The 25851-nt window shown below is 47.1% G+C and overlaps 2 protein-coding genes across 5 annotated transcripts in view; one reads left to right on the top strand and one right to left on the bottom strand.

The window, feature by feature from the left end:
* The window catches only part of agxta (alanine--glyoxylate and serine--pyruvate aminotransferase a), a 93920-nt gene extending 88643 nt beyond the window's left edge, over nucleotides 1–5277 (bottom strand). Inside the window, exon 1 of the mRNA XM_070883299.1 lies at nucleotides 5225–5277. The gene's annotated coding sequence lies outside the window, so the exon portion shown is untranslated. The remainder of the gene's footprint in view (nucleotides 1–5224) is intronic.
* The window catches only part of cox18 (cytochrome c oxidase assembly factor COX18), a 103286-nt gene that overhangs the window by 59475 nt on the left and 17960 nt on the right, over nucleotides 1–25851 (top strand). Inside the window, exons 1-4 of one of the 4 annotated variants that reach the window (XM_070883300.1) lie at nucleotides 5095–5287; nucleotides 10341–10811; nucleotides 15784–15884; nucleotides 22207–22373. In XM_070883300.1, coding sequence (XP_070739401.1) covers nucleotides 5264–5287; nucleotides 10341–10811; nucleotides 15784–15884; nucleotides 22207–22373 — 763 coding nt within the window. In that variant the 5' untranslated portion in view covers nucleotides 5095–5263. Of the gene's footprint in view, nucleotides 1–5094; nucleotides 5344–8980; nucleotides 9025–10340; nucleotides 10812–15783; nucleotides 15885–22206; nucleotides 22374–25851 lie in introns of those variants that run through there. The other 3 variants (XM_070883301.1, XM_070883302.1, XM_070883304.1) reach the window with 3 other exon arrangements.

The raw sequence follows: 25851 nt of genomic DNA on the forward strand, positions 1-25851 counted from the left end.
TGGCGTCATATTTGGCCCTGAAATGAGCTTTTGACCACATATCGACAGCATAACTACGACCGTCTATTTCCACCTCCGTAACATTCTCATCCTTGTTTTCAATTCCCACCAGGGCCTCACCCCTCCCTATCTCTGTAATCTCCTTCAGCCCCACAACCCCTCCCAAGATGTCTGCGTTCCTCTAATTCTGCCCTTATGAGCATCCCTGATTATTCACTCAACCATTCTTTTGCCTAAGCCATACGCTCTGGAATTCCCTGCCTAAACCGCTCCGTCTCTCTTATCTCCTTCAAGACACTCCTTAAAACCTATCTCTTTGACCAAGCTTTTGGTTACCTGCCCTAATTTCTCCTTATGTGGCTCGGTGTCAAATTTGTTGTCTCATAACTGTGACGTGACTTGGGACGTTCCACTACGTTAATAGCGCAATATAAATACAAGTTGTTGTTGAGGGAGGTGTTGTCTTTCAAATGAGACGTTAAACCGAGGTCCCGTCAGCTCACTCAGGTGGGCGTAAAAGATCCTATGGCAGTATTTCAAAGAACAGCAAGGGAGTTATCCCTGGTGACCTAGCCTATTTCCTTGAAATAGATGGGTGACAAAGCCTCCTAGCTGCTCCTAAGGTGCCCTGATGGCAACATGAGTGCAGTAAATAACGCCTCGCACTTGGGGGAAGTCAGCCATTGCTGCGAACCCCAAGTCTCTTTCCTTTTGACTGTTGACATCAATGGCAAATGATATACAAATAAAGCATTGGTCACTTCCTGGGCTATATTCCCATTGCGCTGCCAAGCAGCTGTCTGAAGCTCCCATGCAGACCACTTGCCGGTTTATCAATGGTAGCACCCTCACCTCTGATTCAGAAAATTGAGGGTTCAAATCCCACTCCAGAGAGTGGAGCACAAAAATCTAGGCTGACACTCCAGTGCAGTACTGAGGGAGTGTTGCACTGTCGGAGGTGCCCGCTTTCAGATGAGACGTTAAACTGAGCCCTGTTTGCTCTCTCAGGTGGACATAAAATATCCCATGCCATTATTTTGAAGACGTGCTAAACTTTTATAAAAACACTGCTTAGGCCTCAGCTGGAGTATTGTGTTCAATTCTGGACACCACACTTTAGGAAGCATGTCAAGGCATTAGAGAGTGTGTAGAAGAGATTGACTAGAATGGAACCAGGGATGGGGGAACTTCAGTTATGTGGCGAGATTGGAGAAGCTGGAGTTGGTCTTATTAGAGCAGAGAAGATTAAGAAGAGATTTGATGGAGGTGTTCAAAATTTCTCAATAGAATAAATAATAACTACTTCAAGTGGCAGAAGGGTTGGTAACCAGAGGACACAGATTTAAGGTGATTGGCAAAAGAACCAGAGTCAACATAAGGAAACTTTTTTTTTTGCACAGCAAGTTATTATGATCTGGAATGCACCACCAGGAAGGGTTCTGGAAGCAGATTCAATAGTAACTTTCAAAAGGGAATTAGATAAATACTTGAAGGGGGAGAAAAATATACAGGGCTATGGGGAAAGAGCAGGGTAGTGGGACTAATTGGATAGCTCTACCAACGAGCTCTACCGCACTGGGCCAAATGGCTTCCTTCGGTGCTGTATCATTCTATGGCTGCTTGGGGACAAGAACTAACCCCTTCTACTGTGGCTCATGATATCCCTTCGAAACCCCACCATGCCTGAGCAGATCAGGTAATACGAGAACTATGGAACCACAAGGGCGATCATCAAGCTCACCATTGGGCTCCTATAGCAACTGTTCAGGTGCCTTGATAGGTCTTGGGACTGCCGGCAGTATGCTTTTAAAAAATTTGTTCATGGGATGTGAGCGTCACTGGCAAGGCCAGCATTTATTGTCCATCCCTAATTGCCCTTGAGAGGGTGTGGCGAGCCGACTTCTTGAACCGCTGCAGTTCATGTGATTAAAGTACTCCCATAATACTGTTAGGGAGGGAGTTCCAAGATTTTGGTCCAGCGACGATGAATGAACGGCGATATATTTGCAAGTCAGGTTGGTGTGTGACTTGGAGGGGAACTTGGAGGTGATGATGTTCCCTTGCGCTTGCTGCCCTTGTCATTCTAAGTAGTAGAGGTCACAGGTTTGGGAGGTGCTGTCGAAGAAGCCTTGGCAAGTTGTTACAGTGCATCACGTAGATAGTACACACGCCAGTGGTGGAGGGAGTGAATGTTTGGCGGATGGGGTGCCAATCAAGCAGGCCGTTTTGTCCTGGATGGTTTCGAGCTTGGAGCTGCACTCATCCAGGCAAGTGCAGAGTATTGCATCACCCTCCTGATTTGTCACTTGTAGATGGTGGAAAGGCTTTGGGGAGTCAGGAGGTGAGACACTCACTGCAGAATACCCAGCCTCTGACCTGCTCTTGTAACCACAGTATTTATGTGGTTGGTCCAGTTAGGTTTCTGGTCAATGGTGACCCCCAGGATGTTGACGGTGGGGAATTTGGTTAAGCCATTGAATGTCATTTAGGGGGTGGTTGGAATCTCACTTGTTAGAAATAATAATTACCTGGCACTTGTGTGGTGCTATGGAGATAGTCTCCTGTATAATAGTGGTCTGCTGCGTACTGCAGAGTATCGCTAATATGGAAAGGGTTGCAAATGTAGGAGGCAGATGGGCAAGAAGAGTCTTCATCTGTTGAGGAACAGATGAACGAAGGCGAGAAGCAGAGGAAGGCAAGTCACCACAGCGCCTTGCGGCTGGAGATCCAAGGGATACATTCGTAGCTCAATGGTAAAGGTGAACAGCTCAGTCCTCTTCCATCAAAACTGAAACCATTGCCCTTTGCAGTCAGTTTGTTGATGATATAAAAAGAGTTGTGTGTTAGGACTGTGAAAGAGAGTATACCACAATAAGCAGATCTTGATGTATTGGGGGAATGGGTCAGTGAATGGCAAATGGTATTTAACTTAAAAAAGTGAAGGGCAGTGTTATGCATGTGGGCAGGACGGACACGATATATACCTACACCCTACAGGGAACAGAACTGAAGTTTGTGGAGAAATAAAAAGATCTTGATGACATAGTTCACAATGCTCTGAAGGCTCACGAGTAAAGCCGTGAAGCTACATCCAATACAAATAACATACTGGACTACATTCACAAAGCTATTCAATATAAAACAAACATGCAATATTGTCCCTGTACAAGGAACATTTTGTCATTACTGGGCTTCGTTTAGAATACTGTATCCAGTGTTGGTCCTCTCACACGATGGGTGATATTGAGGCTTTTGAAAAAAATCAGAGGGCCGCAAAATTGATACCTAATTTAAACTACCTCAGCTACACAGATAGACTTAAACAGCTAGCTCTATTTACTTTATATATGCGTAGCTTCAAGACAAAAGAAAAATACTGCAGATGTTGGAAATCTGAAATAAAAACAGAAAATGCTGGAAATACTTTGCAGGTCAGGCAGCATCTGTGGAGAGAGAAATCAAGTCGATGACCTTTCATCAGAAATGGAAAAAGTTAGGGATATAACGGGTTTTAAGCAAGTACAGAAGGAGGGAAAGGGGGGAGGGGAGGGGAGGAAAGAAGGTCGGTGATAGGGTGGAGGACAGGATAAATTAAATGACAAAGGGATGACGGGTGCAAGGCAAAAGGAGATGGTAATGGGACAAGAAACAAAAGATGGGTCTAGAGGAGGTGCAAGTGGGAATGGTGGAATCAACAACAACTGCCATGTAAAAAAATGGGATCGGTGGTTATGATCTGAAATTGTCTAATCAAAAGATGAGGTGCTATTCCTCGAGCTTACATTGAGGACAGAGATATCAGCATGGGAGTGTGGCAGAGAATTAAAGTGTCAGGCGACTGGAAGCTTGGGTCGCGCTTGGGGACTGAACGGAGGTGTTCCCCAAAGCGGTCACTCAATCTGTGTTTTGTCTCCCCAATGTAGAGAAGACCACATCGTGAACAGCGAATACAGAATACTAAATTGAAAGCAGTACAAGTAAATCGCTGCTTCACCTGGAAGGAGTGTTAGGGGCCCTGGATGGTGGGAAGAGAGGTGATAGGGCAGATGTTGCACCTCCTGCACTTTCACAGGAAGGTGCCATGGGAAGGGCAAGGGATCTTTGGAGTGATTGAGGAATGGACCAGGGTGGAGTGGAGGTAACGGCCCCATTGAAAGCTGGTTTGGTTGTGGGATCACGCTGGAGGTGGCGGAAATGGCAGAGGATGAACCGTTGAATGTGGAGGCTGGTGGGGTGGAAGGTGAGGGCAAGCAGAACCCTAACGTGGTTCTGGGAGGAAGGGGCAGGGGTGAGAGAAAAACTTCAAGACAACTTGTTTGAGGTCTATGAAATAATGAAGGGACTGGATTGTGTTCACGCTAACAACTTATTTCAATTAGATAGGTTGTGACGCTTATAATTTACACAAGGCGAGGACTAGATTAGATGTTAGATAGTTCTTCTTTTCCCAGAGAACAGTCACTCTTTGGAGCAAGTTGGCAACTAGTCACTCTGTCCCTAAGAACAGATTCTAGTAACTTCCACATAACTGAACAGACTAACAGTTCTAATATGTCCTAGTTTCTCACTCCTACCTTTCTTAAATAATGGAATGACATTATCAGTACAGTCCGGGACAAGTAGGAGTGTGTGAATTTCTGGTCAGACACCAGAACATCAGGTCTTGACTTAAAATATTTTTTTTCCCCCCCTCAGTGGAGGCATCAATGAATAACATTTTCAGTTCATTTTCATCAGCAGCTGGAAGCCCACCAGAGCCATCATCATCCACCCCTCCCTGGAGCCTTCATCATTACCACCCCTTCACCTTCATCATCCTCCCACTGTACCCCTTCCCATGCCCCGTTCATCATTCTCCCACAGCACCCCTTCCCCCCCACCACCTTCATCTTCATCATCCTCCACCCTCCCACTCATCCAGCCCCTGCACAAGCCTTCATTCTCCCCACAGGACCATGCCACCTCTGAAGCTACACAGCTGCACTGGGGTCACACTGGAGCTACACCGAGGACACACTCTGGGGTCACACTGGAGCTACACCGAGGACACACTCTGGGGTCACACTGGAGCTACACCGAGGTCACACTCTGGGGTCACACTGGAGCTACACCGAGGACACACTCTGGGGTCACACTGGAGCTACACCGAGGACACACTCTGGGGTCACACTGGAGCTACACCGAGGTCACACTCTGGGGCTACAGTGTCAGACACCATCCTCACCCCTCCTCGAGACAGCAACGTCTGAAAGGACGCAGCGCGATGACGCCATACACGCCGGATGATGTAAGCACGTCCAGCCGGTCAGGGCGCGAGGCGGAGCTGTGAGCGGGCGCGGACTGGTGAGTGAGCCCGGCATAGCCCGGCCGGGCACGCTGAGTATGGGCAAGTTCGCTACCTCGGGCGGAGACAGGAGTTGGCAGGCCCAGCTCCAGGTCACTGGGTGATGATGCGACCGGAGAGGAAGATCTCGGGGTGGAGGGCGGAGCTCCGCGCCTCTTTACCCCGGGGGAGGGCATTAAAGGCCTCGGCTAGCCCACAGGGAGGGGCTACACCTGGGGGTGGGGTCTGTTGGGGAGGGGCTACACCTGGGGGTGGGGTCTGTTGGGGAGGGGCTACACATGGGGGTGGGGTCTGTTGGAGAGGGGGCTACACCTGGAGGTGGGGTCTGTTGGAGAGGGGGCTACACCTGGAGGTGGGGTCTGTTGGGGAGGGGCTACACCTGGGGGTGGGGTCTGTTGGGGAGGCGTCTGTGTTGGGGTGGGCAATAGCTCCAGGTGTGGTTTCTACAGGGGGTTAATGGTCTGATCCCAGGATCCCCATGTGCTTGGTTTTTGATATCGGCCGTGGGGTCTGGTGAGTAGGGTTCTGCATGAACTTCTTCAATAGGCTCTGCAAATTCCAGGGCAACAATTTGAGGAGTCACTTCTGTAGCTCAGCTCCATTTAGCTGCTTTTGCATTGATCTCCGTCATGAAAATTTCAATTAATCTGGTCCACTGCTTTTTGGAGGAAGAGAGTTCTAGATTTCCAGTACCCTTTTGTGTAAAAAAAAAGTACACCCTGACTGCCCTCCTAAATGGCCTATCTCCAATTATAAGATTGTGCTCCCCTTCTTCTGGCTGCCATTTGGCCATGTGGGTTAAGTGCTCCACATCATTGGACGGTTGCCTTAGAAGCTGCAACCAGGAATATAGGTATAGCTAGACGAAAAAAGACTAAGGTCCATCTAGTTTGCCTTCTACCATCCTGGTAGTCGCATGATACAATAATAATGGAGTTGCTGACTAATCATCGCAATCAATCTCTGAGTCTACAACAGACCCTGATACGAGGCGAGAAAAACCCCAGTGGTGGAGAGCTTTGTGAACTGTAGGTCCAAAGTCAGCTGTTCCTCCCAAGCAAGCTAACTACTTCAATAAAGAATTCAGGATAGACTTCACCCAGAGACCAATGAGAATGTGGAACTCGTAGTTGAGGCAAATAGCCTGGATGCATTTAAGGGGAAGCTGGATGAGTACATGAGGGAGAAGGGAATGGAAAGATTTGTCGATAGTGTGAGATGACGTAGGGGGAGAGAGTGGCTCGTCGGGAACCTTTGACCTGTTCGGCCAAATGGCCTGTTTCTGTGTCGTAAATACTATGTAATCTCATGTCTTAAATGCATCATAGGCGGTCCCTCAAAACGAGGATGACTTGCTTCCACGCCAAAAAAGGACAAGTTCAGAGGTGTTTCAATGAAGGACCTGAACTACAACCTGAAGGGTGGAAGATGCCTGTGTGTGGATTTTTTTAACGTGTGGTGGCCGTTGCATACCAACCAGCACACGGGCTTGACAGAGCTAGGTCTTGGTCCAGTGGCAAGGATTACCCAAGACGACTGGAGACCAGCTCTGTTGCATGGACCTAATGATCCTATACTGTATATCAATGTTGTTTTCTGAAATCTATTTTGCATTTGAATGAATCAATATGAACTGCTTCCACTGTCTCCCCAGGGAATCTGCTCCATAGATTGACCACTTGCTCACTTGAAATATTGCTTCTGCAGATTAGTTTTGAAATTGCGCCTACCCCTGGTCGGAAAGGCCTTACCGCCCCATTACCGCCTCTTAGGGGCGGTAATGGACCTTAAAGAGGAGGCCAATTTCGTCCCCAATGTGTTTTAAATGACTATTATCCATCCAAAGACATGCAGCCGATTAAGGTGAGCGTGTGCTGTAGCCATGTTATAGCATTACACCTAGGCAGCTACATTCCTCAACTTGATAAACTTTTTTCACATCTATACCTGTGCCATCCTCACTTGCTCTGTCACCTCTTCCCAATCATTGCAGACAGCCGACCTCTGAGGAGGGTGGCCCTTTAACCTAAGATGGCCGCTCCTTTGCTGCACCTTGCTTAGCATCACCTCCTTACAGTGTCCGCCGTGGCTCAGTGGGTTGCACTCTCGCATCTGAGTCAGAAGATTGTGGGTTCAAGTCCCACTCCAGAGACTTGATCACAAAAAAATCTAGGCTGATACTTCAATGCAGTGCTGAGGGAGTACTGCCTGTCGGAGGTGCCGTCTTTCGGATGAGATGTTAAATTGAGGCCCCACCTGCTCTCAAGTGGACGTAAAAGATCCCGTGGCACTATTTCGAAGAAAAGCAGGGGAGTTATCCTGGTGTTCTGGCCAATATTTATCCCACAATCAACATAACAAAAACAGATTATCTGGTCATTATCACATTACTGTTTGTGGGAGCTTGCTTGTGTGCAAATTTGCTGCTGCGTTTCCCACATTACAACAGTGACTACACTCCAAAAGTACTTCATTGGCTGTAAAGCGCTTTGAGCTGTCCGGTGGTTGTGAAAGGTGCTATATAAATCCAAGTCTTTTTTCTTTTTCTCCTTGGGCTGCAGAAGCACTCTTTCAACACATTGAATTTCAATTTTGGCTCCTGCTGTCTTGCAGTGCTGGAATTGTCACTCCCCGCTTTAACCAGTAGCTCTTTTAAATCCCGTCTGTGAGGTCTGCGTTATCCAAATCGTGAACCAATCATCAGTGAGCGCGATAAAGACCCACCACCATCTTCTCAGGGCAACTAGGGATGGGCAATATGATGCCGGCCTTCCGTGCTAACCACATCCGAGAATGAATTATATATATTTTTTTTAAATATATATATATATAAATATAAATATAAATAAGTAGACTGTTCAAAACTTTGCAAGGTCTAGACTATGGCACATTTGCTTCAAAAATCTTTATTCAATTTGTCCAACTCATTTAGTTTCACCCTTGAATCCCTCCATTTGTCTCCACTCTGTATGGAACCCTAATGTGGGAGTACTTGATGGGGCATTGTAAAGGGAGCTTAACTCTGCCTATAACCTAATGATTAATGTTTACTTATTGCACCCACCTCCCTCTTCCTTTAAGACACTCCTTAAAACCTACCTTTTTGATCAAGCTTTGAGTCACCTCTCCTAGGGCCCAAGTTTCCACATGATTTGCGCCTGATTTTTAGGAGCAACTGGTGGAGAACGGACTATCTTAGAAATCGCAATTCTCCACATTTTTTTTTCTGCAGTTCTAGTCAGGTAGAACAGTTCTACTTTGGAACAGAATTTTTTCTTCAAAAGGGGGCGTGTCCGGCCACTGACGCCTGATTTGAAAGTTTCCACAGTGAAAACATACTCCAAACTAAAGTAGAATGGAGCAAGTGAAGATTTTTGTAGAACTGAAAAAACCTGTTCTACACATTAAAAAATCAGGCGCAGGTTACAAATTAGGCGTCCAGAACGAGGTGGGGGGGGGGAAGGGAAGTCATTAAATTCTATAATAAATCCTTATTTCTACTTATACAAATATTATACAAATAAATCCAACCTGAATAAACATTTATAAGCAAAGAAAAGATTAAATAAACCATCTTCCTACCTGTGTGAAAGTGCTTCAGGCAGGCCTTTCGGGACCGAAGGCTGAACGGGCCGGCCCGAGACTTCGGGCAGGGCCCGTCCCCAGCACCAGATTTACAGGTAGGTGGCGTTGGGTTGGGTCGGGGAGGGGAGGGGAGGTTCGGGTCAGGGGGGAGAGAGAGGGGGGGGGGAGAAAGATGGGGGGGAGGAGAGAGAGGGGGGGGAGGAGAGAGAGAGAGGGAGGGAGGGAGGGAGAGAGAGAGAGAGGGAGGGAGGGAGAGAGAGAGAGAGAGAGAGAGAGGGGGGGAAGGAGAGAGAGGGAGGGGGGGGAGGGAGGGAGGTCAGGTCGGATCCAGTCCGGGAGCGGGAGTCGGGTCGGGTCCAGTGGGGGGGGCGGGAGCGCGGGTCCAGTCGGGGAGGCGGGGAGCGGGAACAGGAGCGCGGATGGGGTCGGGTCGGGTCCAGTCGGGGGAGCGGGAACAGGAGCGCGGGTCAGTCGGGGGGGGGGGGGGGGGGCGCGGGTGTCGGGTCTGGTCCGGAGGCAGCGGGGCGCGGGTGTCGGGTCTGGTCTGGTCCGGAGGCGGGGGGGGGGAGCGGGTGTCGGGTCTGGTCTGGTCCGGAGGCAGGCGGGGGGGGGGACGATGAGCGAGTGTCGCGTCTGGTCAAGGGGGGGGGGGGGGGAGCAGGAGCTGGCCGTGGGAGGAGCCTTATTCACGCAGCCCCAGTGAGGCCATTCAGCCAGGTCTAGGGGCTGCGTGCTTCGGGCCCCTCCCACACAGTTCGGCGCCTGGAGCTACTGCACTTGTGTGCCCACTGTAGCGCGCATGTGCAGAGGTCCCGGCACTGTTTTCAGCGCAGGGACCTGGCTCCGCCCCCCCACAGCTCATGCTGGCTGCGCTGAGGGCCAGAGGACCTGCAAGTAGGTGGAGAATACCGAGGATTTTTTTAGGCGCACTTTGTGGCGCGAAAAACGGGCGCCCAGGTCGGGACTGCGCCGTTCTAGGCGTGTGTGGAAACTTGGGCCCCTAATGTCTCCTTCTTTGGCTTGGTGTCAATTTTTGTCTGATTATGTTACTGTGATGTGTCTTGGGACATTTTACTATGTTAAAGGCATTATATAAATGTGAGTTGTTGTTGACATACAGATCTCCCCAGATGATTAATGGTGAGATATGGGTTTGGGCATAAAGTCCTTGCCGTAGAATTAATTGTGAGATATGGCTTTGGACATACAGTTCCTCCCATTGGAATAATTGTGGGATATGGGTTTGAACTGTCAACTCTTTACTTGGCAATAGTGGTGGGATATAAGTTTGGACATGCATTGGGAATAGTTCTTCTTGGCTCTGCTGCTGAGTGTGAATGGAAGATTGATGTGTGAGTCAGTGCAAAAAAAAAAGTTTGTAATTATCTCTTTTCTTGTATGGTCTTTGCAGATTTCCAAAATGCTGTGCTGTCGGGCATTGAAACTCGCAAAGACGTTGGCGTTGTCACATGGTGGAGTATGTGTGTTGAAGCGATGTCCATGGGAGAGAACCCAAGGATTATCCTGTTCGACTGCTCATGGAATCATTCGAAAAGACAGAGGGACAGACTGTAACAGACGCTCGCCATCATTGCTGGCTGCGGCTGAGGGTAATGGAGTGTTTAGAAGCCCCTCAGTCTGTCATAGAAGGACGCTGTCATTGGCCTCGGGCTTGTCTGCTGCAGCAGTTTCAGCTCCTCACCTTGGCTGGTACGAGAGTTTTGCGGACTCAGCGCCTGTTCACCTGACGCAGGACCTTCTGACCAACGTGCAGCAAGCCACAGGACTGCCATGGTGGGCAAGCATAATCTGCACAACTGTGGCGCTACGAGCAAGTGTGACCCTCCCCCTAGCTGTTTACCAGATGTACATTATTGCCAAGGTGAGTGGGGAGCTTCATACGTCTCAGTAATTGTTCTGTTTTATATTCTATTTTTTGTGCTTCCTCCCTACCCCCCCTTCCCTCCTCTCATACATAAACATTTTAAAGATAATGCAAGAATGGACAGGCTCATTCCTGCTTCTGGTATTTGCAAGCCCAGGATACAAAATTATTCAAATTCAACACCAATGAATGGATATGCTGAAGGCCTGAAGCATGTGTTGAAATGGAATGCTCATACACTTATATTTGGGGGGTACTCTCCTACAGGCGTCAAACTAAAGATGAAACATATTAAAATGCTGCGGAGACTTGTCCGGGAATAATAAAGCAATAATCGAGTCTAAGTCATGAATTATCCTATTGCAGTGAAAACTACCCTTCCACAACCACTCTGGCACAAGAGTTGTAATGGGTAAACTTTTGGAGACCAAAATAGTGTAAAATTTAATAATCACCTTCGAAACACATGACTTAATTAAGGACAGCCAGGATGGATTTGTAAAAGATAAGTAACGTCTGACAAATTTAATTGAGTTCCTTGAGAAAATAACAGTGCATTGATAAAGGAAATTCAGTCGATGTTGTGTATATGGATTTGCATATGATGCTGCATAAGAGGGTTTTGTTAAAATTAAGGTATGCAAGGAATGGTGGTGACGTGGATAGAATCATAGAATAGTACAGCACAAGAGGAGGCCATTTGACCCATCAAGTCATCATTCGGCCCATTCTCATCCTTGTTTACAAATCACTCCATGGCCTTGCCCCTCCCTATCTCTGTAATCTTTTTCAGCCTCACAAGATGTCTGCGCACCTCAAATTCTGTCCTCTTGAACATCCCTCATTATAACTGCTCAACCATCGGTGACCGTGCCTTCAGCTGTTTGGGCCCTAACCTCTGGAACTCCCTCCCTAAACCTCTCCGGCACTCTAGTTCTCTTTCCTCCTTTACGATGCTCCTTAAAACCGACCTCTTTAACCAAACTTTTGGTCATCTGCCGTAATTTCTTCTTTTGTGGCTCGGTGTCAAATGTATCTGTTTTGTCTTGTTAACACTGCTGTGAAGCACCTTAGGACATTTTACTACGTTAAAGGTGCTATATAAATGCAAGTTTAAAAAAATTATGATTATTAAGTCTGCGCTGGCTCTTTCGAAGAGCAATCCAGTTAGTCCCACTTCCCCCGTTCTTTCCCCATATCGGTCCAAATTTTTCTCCTTCAAGCATTTATCCAATTCCCTTTTGAAGGCTAATCCAGCACCCTATCAGGTAGTGCATTCCAAATCCTAACCACTTGTTGCGTAAAAACAAAAAGATTTTCCTCATCTCACCTTTGGTTTGTTTGTCAATCACCTTAAACCTGTGCCATCTCATTATCGACTCTTCAGCCATTGGACACAGTTTCTCTTTATTTACTCTATCTCAATCCTTCATGATTTTAAACACCTCTATAAAATCTCCTCTTTGCTCTAAGGAGAACAAGCACAGCTTCTCTATAGTCTATCCACATAACTGTATTCTCTCATCCCTGGAACCGTTCGAGTAAATTTCCTCACGTCCTTCCTAAAGTGTGGTGTCTAGAATTGGACACAATACTCCAGCTGAGGCTGAACTCATGCTTTATATAGGTTAAGCATGACTTCCTGGCTTTTGTACTCTCTAAAGCCCAGGAATCTATATGCTTCATTAACTAATCTGTTAATCTGTCCTGTCACCTTCAAAGATTTGTACACAAGCACCCCCATGTCTCTCTGTTCCTGCACCCCCTTTAAAACTACTACTTAGTGCATATGGTCTCTCCTCGTTCCTACCAAAATATACCACCTTACACTTCTCTGCATTGAATTTCATCTGCCAGGTGACCGACCATTCCACCAGCCTGTCTACCTTCTTGAAATCTATTACTATCTCCCTCACTGTTTACTACACTTCCAAGCTTCATGTCATCTGCAAATTTCAAAATTGTGCCCTGTACCTACAAGTCCAAGTTGTTAATGTATATCAAAAACAGCAGTGCTCCTAGTACTGAATCTTGGGGAACGTCACTGTGCACCTCCGTCCAAAAAACAGCCATTCACCACAACTCTGCTTTCGATCAGCGTGGAGGTCCCGACCTGCGCGAGACCATCAGCGGCAGGTCGGGGCCATAAAAGGAGGGGCGAGCGGCGGCCATGGACAGCGTGGAGGCATACTACTCCAGGGAGCAGCACAAGCTGGTGCAGGAGGGCAACGGCAGCGAAGAGTGACATCATCAAGGTCCAGGTCGATGATTGGAGCGTGGGCAGATACAGCAAGAGCGGCGAGGTCGGGGCGAAGGACAGCGAGAGACTAGAGAGACATGATCGGAGACCAGGGGAGGCGTGAGTTTGGGGCCCAGAAGTAGCGAGGACCCAGGGACAGCACGGGCCAGCCCACACTGCGATATGTGTGTGCACTAGGTCCGTGCAGCAGAGCTGGTCTCCAGTCATCTTACTTAATCCTTGCCACTGGATCAAGACCTGGCTCGTGTGGTGGCTGGTTTGCAACGGTCACCACATGTTTAAAAAAAATCCATGCACAGGCATCTTCCACCCTTCAGGATGTAGTTCGGGTCCTTCTTGAAACACCTGTGAACTCATCCTTTTTTGGTGTGGAAGCAAGTCATCCTCGTTTCGAGGGACTGCCTATGATGATGACGTCTCAGTCAGGCAGCCATCGTTGGTAACTTCAGTTCTCAACATTTTGGAATAAGTATTGGTCACAATTTGGCCTGTGGTCATTACACTTAGCAGTGGGTTACTGACAGAGACCCAGTGGACCATACTACTAGGATTAATGATTTCAATTAGCTGTTGAGATTAGTGAAGACATCCGAATGCATTCATTCAAAAAAAACTTTTTTTTCCCCCTAGTTTTCTTTCCCTTACATTCCACCTCCCAAAGGGACTAACTCTTGTTGGGGTACAGTTCACCAAAGTAGCCATTCTTAATAAGGGTAATGTTCCAATATCCTGCTGCTATATGGAGCGGTTGCCGGAAGTTCAGACACTAACTGCGCACGATTGTCTGACCATTTAAGAAGCGGGTCCCCACCCACAGCATGAAGTGCGAAAACTACTCTGAATGTGTAAAGCTAGACTGAGTATCGGCAGACTATTGAACCGTGGTCACCCGATTCTCTCCTCACCTGAGGTGCACTTTCCCAACGGGTAGGTCGATGACGACTAGCAATAGGAACTCTGACACATTTCTTTTCCCTAGCCAATTTTAGGAGTCCTACTATTCCAGCATCATGTATTAATTTCTTCTGATAATCCACCTCGTGGGCTCAGTAACCTCGACCAGCCAGCACCCTGGGTTAATTGACTGCATCTCTACTGATATTAATTCAACTCCCTTACAATGTAGGTTAGTAACTCTTTTAGACCAGAATGCCACATGATGTAATCAGTGCTCGTGCTTTTAAATAAAACAATGTTTAAATATAAAATAATCTAAATCGGAAAAAGTTATGTAGGATGCACATGAGCAGAAAAAACCTTTGTGGCCCAATTGGCTGGTCTCAGAGTTGAAGAAATAGCATATCTATACTATATATTTCCTCCAGTTAAACAATGGGAAGACTGAAGCCATCATATTCGGGCCCTGCCATAAATTCCATACCCATGCCACTGATTCCACCCCCTTCCCCAGTCCCCTGCCAATTCGGCTGAACTAGACTGTTCGCAACCTCTGTATCCTATGGGGTCTGGGCTGAGCTACAGACCCAATAGCCTCTCCCATCACAAAAACTACCTACTTCCATCTCAGTAACCTTTCTCATCGCTATCGCTGCCCCTGCCCCAGTCCATCGCTGCTGAAACTCTCATCCATGCATTTGTCACTGCCAGACCTGAGTGTTCCAACACTCTCCTGGCTAGCCTTCCATCCTGCACCTTCAGCTTCAGCTCATCCAAAATTCTGCTGCCCCTATTCTATACAACTCCAAGACTTGCTCTCCTTTCCCCCCCCCCCCAACCCCCTCACTCACTTTCATTGACTCCCAGGCGCTGAACACTTCCAATTTATAATTCTCATTCTCCTGTTTAAATCCCTTTTATGACCTCGCTTTTTCCTATCTCATTAACCTCTAGCTCTACAACCCCCCCCCGCCCCGAGCTATGTTCCTCTGACCCCGCCCTTTAATGCATCCTCCCTCCCTTCTCCCCACCACCGACAGCCATGCCTTCAGCTGCCTAGGTCCTACCCTCTGGAATTCCCTCACTAAGAAAGAAAGACTTGCATTTATATAGCGCCTTTCACGACCACCGGACATCTCAAAGCGCTTTACAGCCAATGAAGTACCTTTGAAGTGTAGTCACTGCTGTAATGTGGGAAACCCATCTACCTCACTCCCCTCCTACATCCAACACTGAATGTCAGACTAGCAGTCTGACAACACAAAGAGATGGTGAAGAGGTAGAGCTGAATGTCATCAGCATCAGCATGCATGTGGTAGCTGACCCGATGGCTGTAGATGATGTTGCTAAAGGGCAACTTGTGAATGAGGAAGAGGAGATGGGGGAGGCAAGGATAGATCGTTGGGGAACTCTAGAGATGACGTTGCGAAGGTAGGAAGAGAAACCATTGCTGGAGATGCACTGGCTATGATTGGATTAATATAATTTACCTCCTATTCTTTACATAAGCCTCGGCAGTGAGTCTCTGCAGGTTGTTTGAGCCCCCGGACAGCTAATCCTGACCCTGTCCTCGGCATCACTTGATCGTGATCAAAAGCAGAAATTTATGCCCCAGGCCCCCCAAAACCTGGGTACATCAAAGCCTGCTATCTGAGCACAAATCAGGGACCTTCCTGAGCTGTGTCCTTACAATGGGAAAGAATACGTGTATATGTGTTGAAGATGTGAAGTAGAATGGATTAAACTATTAACTGGAAGTGAACTTTCTCTTGCCGTGTGTATTCTAAACAGGGTCGTCTTCTCATTCACTAGGTTGAAAATTTGCAGCTGGAGATTGCAGAATTTGCCAAGCAACTGCGTTATGAAGTATCTGTGCGTGCAAAGCAAGTTGGGTGGTCTGAAAAGGTGGCTCGGTATGTATCGCTTCTTGCAAAAGCATGAAATGTTACTTAGCTGTACAGTTGTAGCAGGACTTCCCTACTTTTATACTCCATCCCTCTTGCAATAAAGGCCAACATTCCATTTGCCTTCCTAATTACGTGCTGTACCTGCATGCTAACATGTTGTGTTTCAAGTACAAGGACCCGCAGATCCCTCCATACCTCAGCATTTTGTAATCACTCCCCATTAAATAATTTGTTTTTTTAATTTTCATACCAAAGTGGATAACCTCACATTTTCCCACATTATACTCCATCTGCCAAATTTTTTCCCACTCACTTAGCTTTATCGCTTTGCAGGTTCTTTGCGTCCAACTCACAACTTGCTTTCCCACCTATCTTTGTATCATCAGCAAATTTGGCTACATTACACTCGGTCCCTTCATCCAAGTCATGAATATAGATTGTAAATAGTTGCGGTCCCAGCACTGATCCCTGTGGCACCACACTAGTTACAGTTTGCTATCCGGAAAATTACCCATTTATCCTGACTCTCTGTTTTCTGTAGTTAGCCAATCCTCTATCCATGCTATATATTACCCCCAACCCTGTGAGCTCTTATCTTGTGCAGAAACCTTTTATGTGCCACCTTATCGAATGCCTTCTGGAAATCCAAATACACCACATCCACTGGTTCCCCTTTATCTCGATACATCCTCAAAGAACTCCAGTAAATTTGTCAAACATGATTTCCCTTTTAATAAAACCATGCTGACTCTGCTTGACTGTATTACGATTTTCTAAATGTCCTGCTACTACTTCCTTAATAATGAATTTCAGCATTCAAGGGCACTCTCATGGAGTTGGACAACAGAGGAGAGGCATTCGAGAGGGTGGTGCAGTCTAAAATGTTGAATGTCTTGGAGAGGTCAAGGAATGATAATGCACCATGGCTACAGTCACAATGGATATTGCTTGTTACTGAGTAAAGCTGCTTTGGTACTGAGAGCTGTGGAAACCAGACAAGAAGGATTTGACAGGAAGAACACGTAAAGTTACCAATGGAAATACAGAATTCCACTAATTAAATGGTCTTGCCCATATGCTGAAAGAACAAATAATTTATGTGCTTGTGTTGTCGTGAGTTTAGTTAATTTCTCCAAACCCAGTACCTGAGTCCGTAACTGCATTACATAATGTACACTGGTAAAATGTGACCCTTTTTATAATTAAAAAAAAAACTATAGGAGCTGGTCATAACTGTTCATATTACCTTTAGTCTGGTCAGCATAGTATTGAGATTATAAAATAAACTACAAATAATGATGGTCTCCTGCACCACCCTTGAGCTAAACCTGTGTGCGTGTGTGTTTTAAGCAGATTTTATTTAGTTATAAAAACAGAGAATGCTGGAAATACTCAGTAGGTCAGGCACCATCTGTGGAGAGAGAAACAGAGTTAATGTTTTAGGTCAATGAACCTTCGTCGGAACTGGAAAAAGTTAGAGATGTAACAGGTTTTTAAGTAAGTGTAGGGGCAGGGAAAGGGGAGAGGGGAGGAAAGAACAAAAGGGAAGGTCTGTGAAGGCAGAAACATAGAAAATAGGTGCAGGAGTAGGCCATTCGGCCCTTCGAGGCTGCACCGCCATTCAATGAGTTCATGGCTGAACATGCAACTTCAATACCCCATTCCTGCTTTCTCGCCATACCCCTTGATCCCCCTAGTAATAAGGACTTCATCTAACTCCTTTTTGAATATATTTAGTGAATTGGCCTCAACAACTTTCTGTGGTAGAGAATTCCACAGGTTCACCACGCTCTGGGTGAAGAAGTTTCTCCTCATCTCAGTCCCAAATGGCTTACCCCTTATCCTTAGACTGTGACCCCTGGTTCTGGACTTCCCCAACATTGGGAACATTCTTCCTGCATCTAACCTGTCTAAACCTGTCAGAATTTTAAACGTTTCTATGAGATCCCCTCTCATTCTTCTGAACTCCAGTGAATACAAGCCCAGTTGATCCAGTCTTTCTTGATATGTCAGTCCCGCCATCCCGGGAATCAGTCTGGTGAACCTTCGCTGCACTCCCTCAATAGCAAGAATGTCCTTCCTCAAGTTAGGAGACCAAAACTGTACACAATACTCCAGGTGTGGCCTCACCAAGGCCCTGTACAACTGTAGTAACACCTCCTTGCCCCTGCACTCAAATCCCCTCGCTATGAAGGCCAAATGCCATTTGCTTTCTTAACCGTCTGCTGTACCTGCATGCCAACCTTCAATGACTGATGTACCATGACACCCAGGTCTCGTTGCACCTCCCCTTTTCCTAATCTATTACCATTCAGATAATAGTCTGTCTCTCTGTTTTTACCACCAAAATGGATAACCTCACATTTATCCACATTATACTTCATCTGCCATGCATTTGCCCACTCACCTAACCTATCCAAGTCACTCTGCAGCCTCATAGCATCCTCCTCGCAGCTCACACTGCCACCCAACTTAGTGTCATCCGCAAATTTGGAGATACTACGTTTAATCCCCTCGTCTAAATCATTAATGTACAGTGTAAACAGCTGGGGCCCCAGCACAGAACCTTGCTATACCCCACTAGTCACTGCCTGCCATTCTGAAAAGTACCCATTTGCTCCTACTCTTTGCTTCCTGTCTGCCAACAAGTTCTCAATCCATGTCAGCACACTGCCCCCAATCCCATGTGCTTTAACTTTGCACTCTTGTGTGGGACCTTGTCGAAAGCCTTCGGAAAGTCCAAATACACCACATCAACTGGTTCCCCCTTGTCCACTCTACTGGAAACATCCTCAAAAAATTCCAGAAGATTTGTCAAGCATGATTTCCCTGACACAAATCCATGCTGACTTGGACCTATCATGTCACCTCTTTCCAAATGCGCTGCTATGACATCCTTAATAATTGATTCCATCATTTTACCCACTACCGATGTCAGGCTGACTGGTCTATAATTCCCTGTTTTCTCTCCCTCCTTTTTTAAAAAGTGGGGTTACATTGGCTACCCTCCACTCCATAGGGACTGATCCAAAAGTCTATGGAATGTTGGAAAATGACTGTCAATGCATCCGCTATTTCCAAGGCCACCCCTTGAAGTACTCTGGGATGCAGACCATCAGGCCCTGGGGATTTATCGGCCTTCACTCCCATCAATTTCCCCAACACAATTTCCCGACTAATAAGGATTTCCCTCAGTTCCTCCTTCTTACTAGACCCTCTGACCACTTTTATATCCGGAAGGTTGTTTGTGTCCTCCTTAGTGAATACCGAACCAAAGTACTTGTTCAATTGGTCTGCCATTTCTTTGTTCCCAGTTATGACTTCCCCTGATTCTGACTGCAGGGGATCTACATATTTGTATTTACTAACCTTTTTCTCTTTACATATCTATAGAAGCTTTTGCAGTCCATTTTAATGTTTCCTGCAAGCTTCCTCTCGTACTCTATTTTCCCTGCCCTAATCAAACCTTTTGTCCTCCTCTGCTGAGTTCTAAATTTCTCCCAGTCCCTGGGTTCGCTGCTATTTCTTACCAATTTGTATGCCACTTCCTTGGCTTTAATACTATCCCTGACTTCCCTTGATAGCCACGGTTGAGCCACCTTCCCTTTTTTATTTTTACGTCAGACAGGGATGTACAATTGTTGTAGTTCATCCATGCGGTCTCTAAATGTCTGCCATTGCCCATCCACTGTCAACCCCTTAAGTATCATTTGCCAATTTATCCTAGCCAATTCACGCTTCATACCTTCAAAGTTACCCTTCTTTAAGTTCTGGACCATGGTCTCTGAATTAACTGTTTCATTCTCCATCCAAATGTAGAATTCCACCATATTATGGTCACTCTTCCCCAAGGGGCCTCGCACAACGAGATTGCTAATTAATCCTCTCATTACACAACACCCAGTCTAAGATGGCCTTCCCCCAATTAGTTCCTCAACATATTGGTCTAGAAAACCATCCCTTATGCACTCCAGGAAATCCTCCTCCACCGTATTGTTTCCAGTTTGGTTAGCCCAATCTCTATGCATATTAAAGTCACCCATTATAACTGCTGCACCTTTATTGCATGCATCCCTAATTTCCTGTTTGATGCCCTCCCCCCAACATCACTATTACTGTTTGGAGGTCTGTACACAACTCCCACTAGCGTTTTCTGCCCTTTGGTATTCCGTAGCTCCACTCATACTGATTCCACATCATCCAAGCTAATATCTTTCCTTACAATTGCATTAATTTCCTCTTTAACCAGCAACGCCATCTCACCTCCTTTTCTTTTCTGTCTATCTTTCCTTAATGTTGAATACCCTTGGATGTTGAGTTCTCAGCCTTGGTCACCCTGGAGCCATGTCTCTGTGATGCCAACCACATCGTATCCGTTAATTGCTATCTGCACAGCTAATTTGTCCACCTTATTCCGAATACTCCTCACATTGAGGCACAGAGCCTGCAGGCTTGCCTTTGTAACACACTTTGACCCTTTAGCATTTTGCTGCAAAGTGGCCCTTTTTGTTTTTTGCCTTGGGTTTCTCTGCCCTCTACTTTTACTCATCTCCTTTCTGTCTTTTGCTTCTGTCTCCATTTTGTTTCCCTCTTTCTCCCTGCATTGGTTCCCATCCCCCTGCCATATTAGTTTAACTCCTCCCCAACAGCACTAGCAAACACTCCTCATAGGACATTGGTTCCGGTCCTGCCTAGGTGCAGATCGTCCGGTTTGTACTGGTCCCACCTCCCCCAGAAACGGTTCCAATGCCCCAGGAATTTGAATCCCTCCCTGCTGCACCACTGTTCAAGCCATGTATTCATCTGCGCTATCCTGCGATTCCTACTCTGACTAGCACGTGGCACTGGTAGCAATCCTGAGATTACTACTTTTGAGGTCTTTTTAATTTAGCCCCTAGCTCCTTAAATTCGTTTCGTAGGACCTCATCCCGTTTTTTACCTATATCGTTGGTACCAATGTGCACCACGACAACTGGCTATTCACCCTCCCTTTTCAGAATGTCCTGCACCCGCTCTGAGACATCCTTGACCCTTGCATCAGGGAGGCAACATACCATCCTGGAGTCTCGGTTGCGGCCGCAGCAACGCCTATCTATTCCCCTTACAATTGAATCCCCTGTCACTATTGCTCTCCCACTCTTTTTCCTGCCCTCCTGTGCAGCAGAGCCAGCCACGCTGCCATGAACTTGGCTGCTACTGCTCCCCCCTGCTAAGTCATCCCCCTCAACAGTACTCAAAGTGGTTTATCTGTTTTGCAGGGGGATGACCGCAGGGGATCCCTGCACTACCTTCCTTGCACTGCTCTTCCTGTTGGTCTTCCATTCCCTATCAGGCTGTGGACCCTTTACCTGCGGTAAGACCAACTCGCTACACGTGCTATTCACGTCATTCTCAGCATAGTGGATGCTCCAGAGTGAATTCACCTTCAGCTCCAATTCCGCAACGTGGTCCGTAAGGAGCTGGAGGCGGATACACTTCCCGCACACGTAGTCGTCAGGGACACCGGAGGCGTCCCTGATTTCCCACATAGTACAGGAGGAGCATATCACGTGTCCGAGCTCTCCTGCCATGACTTAACCCTTCGATTAACTTAAATTGGCAACAACAATGCTAAAAGTTACTCACTGATATAGAAGAGAAAAAAGAAAAACTACTTACCAATCACCAGCCAATCACTTACCCCCTTGGCTGTGACGTCACCTTTCTATTTCTTTCTACTTCTTTTTGCCTTCTCCCTGTAGCTGCACAAGCTGGGCCTTTATAGGCCTCTCGCCGACCCCGGACTCACGCCTCAGCGACGCACCTCCCGACTGCTGAACTCGTGGCCTTTATAGGCCTCTCACCGACCCCGGACTCACGCCTCAGCGACGCACCTCCTGACTGCTGAAGAAGCGATTAAGAGACAAAAAAGATGATAGTGGAAGTAAAAGGAGATGGTAATGGGGTAAGTTAAGAAACAAAAGATGAGTCTAGATAGGGTGTAAATAGCAGAATCATCAACAGCTGCCGTGTAAAAGAGGAAAAAAAACAACAAAAAAATTATGGCAGTGATTATGGTCTGAAATTGTTGAACTCGATATTGAGTCCAGAAGGCTGTAAAGTGCCTAAACGAAAGATGAGGTGCTGTTCCTCGAGCTTGCAGTGAGCTTCATTGGAACAGTGTAAGAAGCCGAGGATGGAGATATCAGAATGGGAGTGGAGCGAAGAATTAAAGTGATAGGCGACTGGAAGTTCAAGTTCACACTTACAGACTGAATGTAGGTATTCTGCAAAACACTCATATTTAGTTATGAAGTTTTAATCCATTATTTTGTCTCTCGGGAGTCAGTTTTCACTTCCGGAAGAATCTGCGGAGGATCATCTCTGAGCTGTATGTTCGTGACAACTGTCATCCTTTCAAAGCCAGTCTGCTCATCTGGGTCCAGCTACCACTGTGGATTTTCATCTCTATTGCCTTGCGGAACCTGAGCCTAGCAGCGTCTGATCCTGCAGCAGGTAATCAGCATTACCAGCGTGCCTAGGCTTACAATGTAAATTTATATTATGTGTTGAAGGAGTTTCACACTGGTGCCCAAATGCCTGAGAGATGTGTGGTAAAATGTCACGGGTTGATGGTCACTTAGGGGGAGAAATTCGGTCGCGCCTTATTTGGGCCGGTAACCCAGGCAGAGCAGTAATTTTAGCACCTTGAAAAAGTTTGCGCCCTCCGCCCAGAAATTCGTTCGAGTAGGGCGAGGAGCTGACAGGCGCTAAATCAGTCGTTGCACACCAGAGCTGAGGGGGGCGATAACAAAAGTTTAGTCAATAAATTTGGCAGACCCATTGTACTTGCGCGGAACTCCGAGTCAAACCCTGGCAACAGGCGAGTCTTAAAGGTGCGACATTGTAATCCGCTCGTTAAAGTTTTCAAAATCACTTGTTTTCAATCTGTACTATTACATCTGTTTGCCGCTGCAAACTTGGAGGCTAACGCACCGTGCTGTGTGTAAACGTTGCACTGACTGTGACCTCCGAGGGAAGCGCTTCCTCATCCCTGTGAGTAGCCACCAGTTAACGAGTCTGCAACCTGTAACGACTGTTTTTCCCGCTACATGAGGCAGTTGCATCTAATTTTCTGACCGGGTGAAAGCGTGGGCGTTGCACCAAGAATACATCACGATCGGACTGATCGCCAGCAGCCAGGCGCTACTGGTTTACGCATCCGGTGAGTCTCTAATGACTTTTCGGACGGGGCGCTAAACGCTACGCTTCCGGTCGGTAACCTCTTGCGCTCCCATTAACACCCCCTCTGGCCGCTAACTGAGGCGCCAGGCAACTGAAAATCCAGCCCTTCAACTCTCCTGAAAATGAGATGAAAACTGTGAAATTACTGATCAAAGTAAAAACTGGGAGAAACTTGCAGGAAAATGGCAGGCTACTCAAATCTGAAATTGCTGAATCAGGATTAAACTCTTGTTACAAGTTTCACGGGTTTGCACTCGGTATTTACTTGGCTTCAGCATCACCAGTCACTTTTATAAATTGACCTTGTAGCCCCTCCAATATCTGATTAAACGATAGTGTGGCCTGGGACCCATAATGGAAGCTTTTTTGCCTATATTGTCCACTGCAATCCTGCATATGCCATCACATGTTCTTCAGGGAAGGTGAACGGAAAAGTACATTAGTAAGATGAGGCACAGTTGTAAACCAACAACTGGCTTATTTTACATGAATTGCATGAATGGGAAAAAAGAGAGAGACTTTCATTGATAGAACACCTTTCACGACCACAGGATGTCCCAAAGCAAGTTAAACCTGTTTATATGCCAGCCAGGACTCTCTCTTGTGTCTCTGACTGTCTCACCGATAGAGGAAAAGAAAGCAAAGACAGTCCTCTGAAGCTTGTCTCAACTCTATGCCAAGGATTGTGATACATCCTTACGAGACAGTATAAATGCACACAAGGCCCATGCTTGAGAGAAGGTCAGTCTGTGACTTGTCCTTTATTTCTGAGCACTCAAGTGCAGGAAGTGGGTGGAGCTTCTCCTTTTATATCTGAAGGTCCAGGTTAGGAGTGTCTCCCACAAGTTCACCACCTAGTGGTCATTGTTCTCACAGTGTACAACTTAGGTTAGATTATACATGGGTTACATTGCTGGTTGAATACATGACATCACCTTCCCCCCCCCCCAAAGTCTTATTGGGATCACAGGTTGAGTCTCTCTGGTGGTTTACGCTCTCTTGTAGAGCGCCTGAGTTGGGGCTCCAGTTGTTGGGCGCTGGCCTGAGTGTCTGCTGTTTGCGGTGCCTCAGGCCTATCCGGACTGCCCACAGTGACTGGGCTCTCTTCCCTTTGGTCCCTGTGTTCGGTCACCTGTGCAGGAGTGAACTCTATATTGTGTTCTTCCTCTGCTTCTTCTATGGGGTTGCTGAACCTCCTTTTTGTTTAATCCACATGTTTGCGGCAGATTTGTCCATTGGTAAGTTTAACTGCCAGAATCCTATTTCCCTCTTTGGCAATCACAGTGCCTGCAAGCCATTTGGGCCCTGCAGCGTAGTTGAGGACAAAAACAGGGTCATTTACATCAATACATCGCGCCCTCGCATTCCTGTCATGGTAGTCATATTGTGACTGGCGCCTGCTCTCGACAATTTCTTTCATGGTGGGGTGTATAAGGGATAACCGGGTTTTGAGCGTCCTTTTCATTAGCAGCTCTGCGGGTGGAACCCCTGTGAGCGAGTATGGTCGGGATCTATAGGCCAACAGGAAGCGTGATAAGCGGCTTTGTAGGGAATCCCCTTGGATTCTGAGCATCCCCTGTTTGATTATCTGCACTGCTCGTTCTGCCTGGCCGTTTGAGGCCGGCTTGAACAGTGCCGTTCTGACATGGTTAATTCCATTGCCTGCCATGAAGTCCTGGAATTCAGTGCTTGTGAAGCACGGGCCATTGTCGCTGACCAAGATGTCCGGTAGACCGTGGGCGGCGAACATTGCCAGTAGACTTTCTACTGTGGCAGAGGATGTGCTTGAATTTAAAATGTCACACTCGATCCATTTGGAGTAGGCGTCTACTACAACCAAAAACATTTTTCCCATGAAAGGACCTGCGTAGTCCACGTGGATGCGTGCCCAAGGCTAGGGGGGCTTCCCTGGGCGTATTGCGCAGCTGGGCACAAGTGTTGCACATGCGAACACAAAGTTCCAGATCTGCGTCTATCCCTGGCCACCAAACGTGTGACCTGGCAATTGCCTTCATTATGACAATGCCCGGGTGCTCATTGTGGAGTTCTCAGATGAACACCTCTCTGCCCATCTGGGGCATGACTACGCGGTTTCCCCACAGTAGGCAATCGGCCTGAATCGAGAGTTCATCCCTGCGCCTGTGAAATGGTTTAAATTCCTCAGGGCATGCCCTGTACGTGGCTGCCCAGTCCCCATTCAGGACACATTTCTTGACTAGAGACAATAGCAGGTCTCTATTTGTCCAGACTTTAATCTGACGGGCTGTCACGGGTGAGCCTTCGCTTCCGAAAGCTTCAAGAGCCATGACCATCTCAGCAGCATGCTCGGTAGCCCCCTCAGTGGTGGCTAGTGGGAGCCTGCTGAGTGCATCGGCGCAGTTTTCGGTGTCCGGTCTGTGCCGAATTGTACAGTCATAGGCGGCTAACGTGAGTGCCCACCTCTGTATGCGGGCCGATGCATTTGCATTTATGGCCTTGTTGTCGGCCAAAAGGGACGTTAGGGGTTTGTGATCTGTCTCCAGCTCAAATTTCCTGCCAAACAGGTACTGGTGCATTTTCTTTACCGCATGTACACATGCGAGCGCCTCCTTTTGTACCATCCCGTAGCCCGTTTCTGTCTGGGACAGACTTCTGGAGGCATAAGCTACAGGTTGTAACTGACCCTTGGCATTGACATGCTGCAACACACACCCGACACCATAGGATGACGCATCGCACGTTAACACAAGTTTCTTACATGGGTCATATA

This window comes from Pristiophorus japonicus, chromosome 6 (assembly GCF_044704955.1).
Source record: "Pristiophorus japonicus isolate sPriJap1 chromosome 6, sPriJap1.hap1, whole genome shotgun sequence".
NCBI classification, from domain to species: Eukaryota; Metazoa; Chordata; class Chondrichthyes; family Pristiophoridae; genus Pristiophorus; species Pristiophorus japonicus.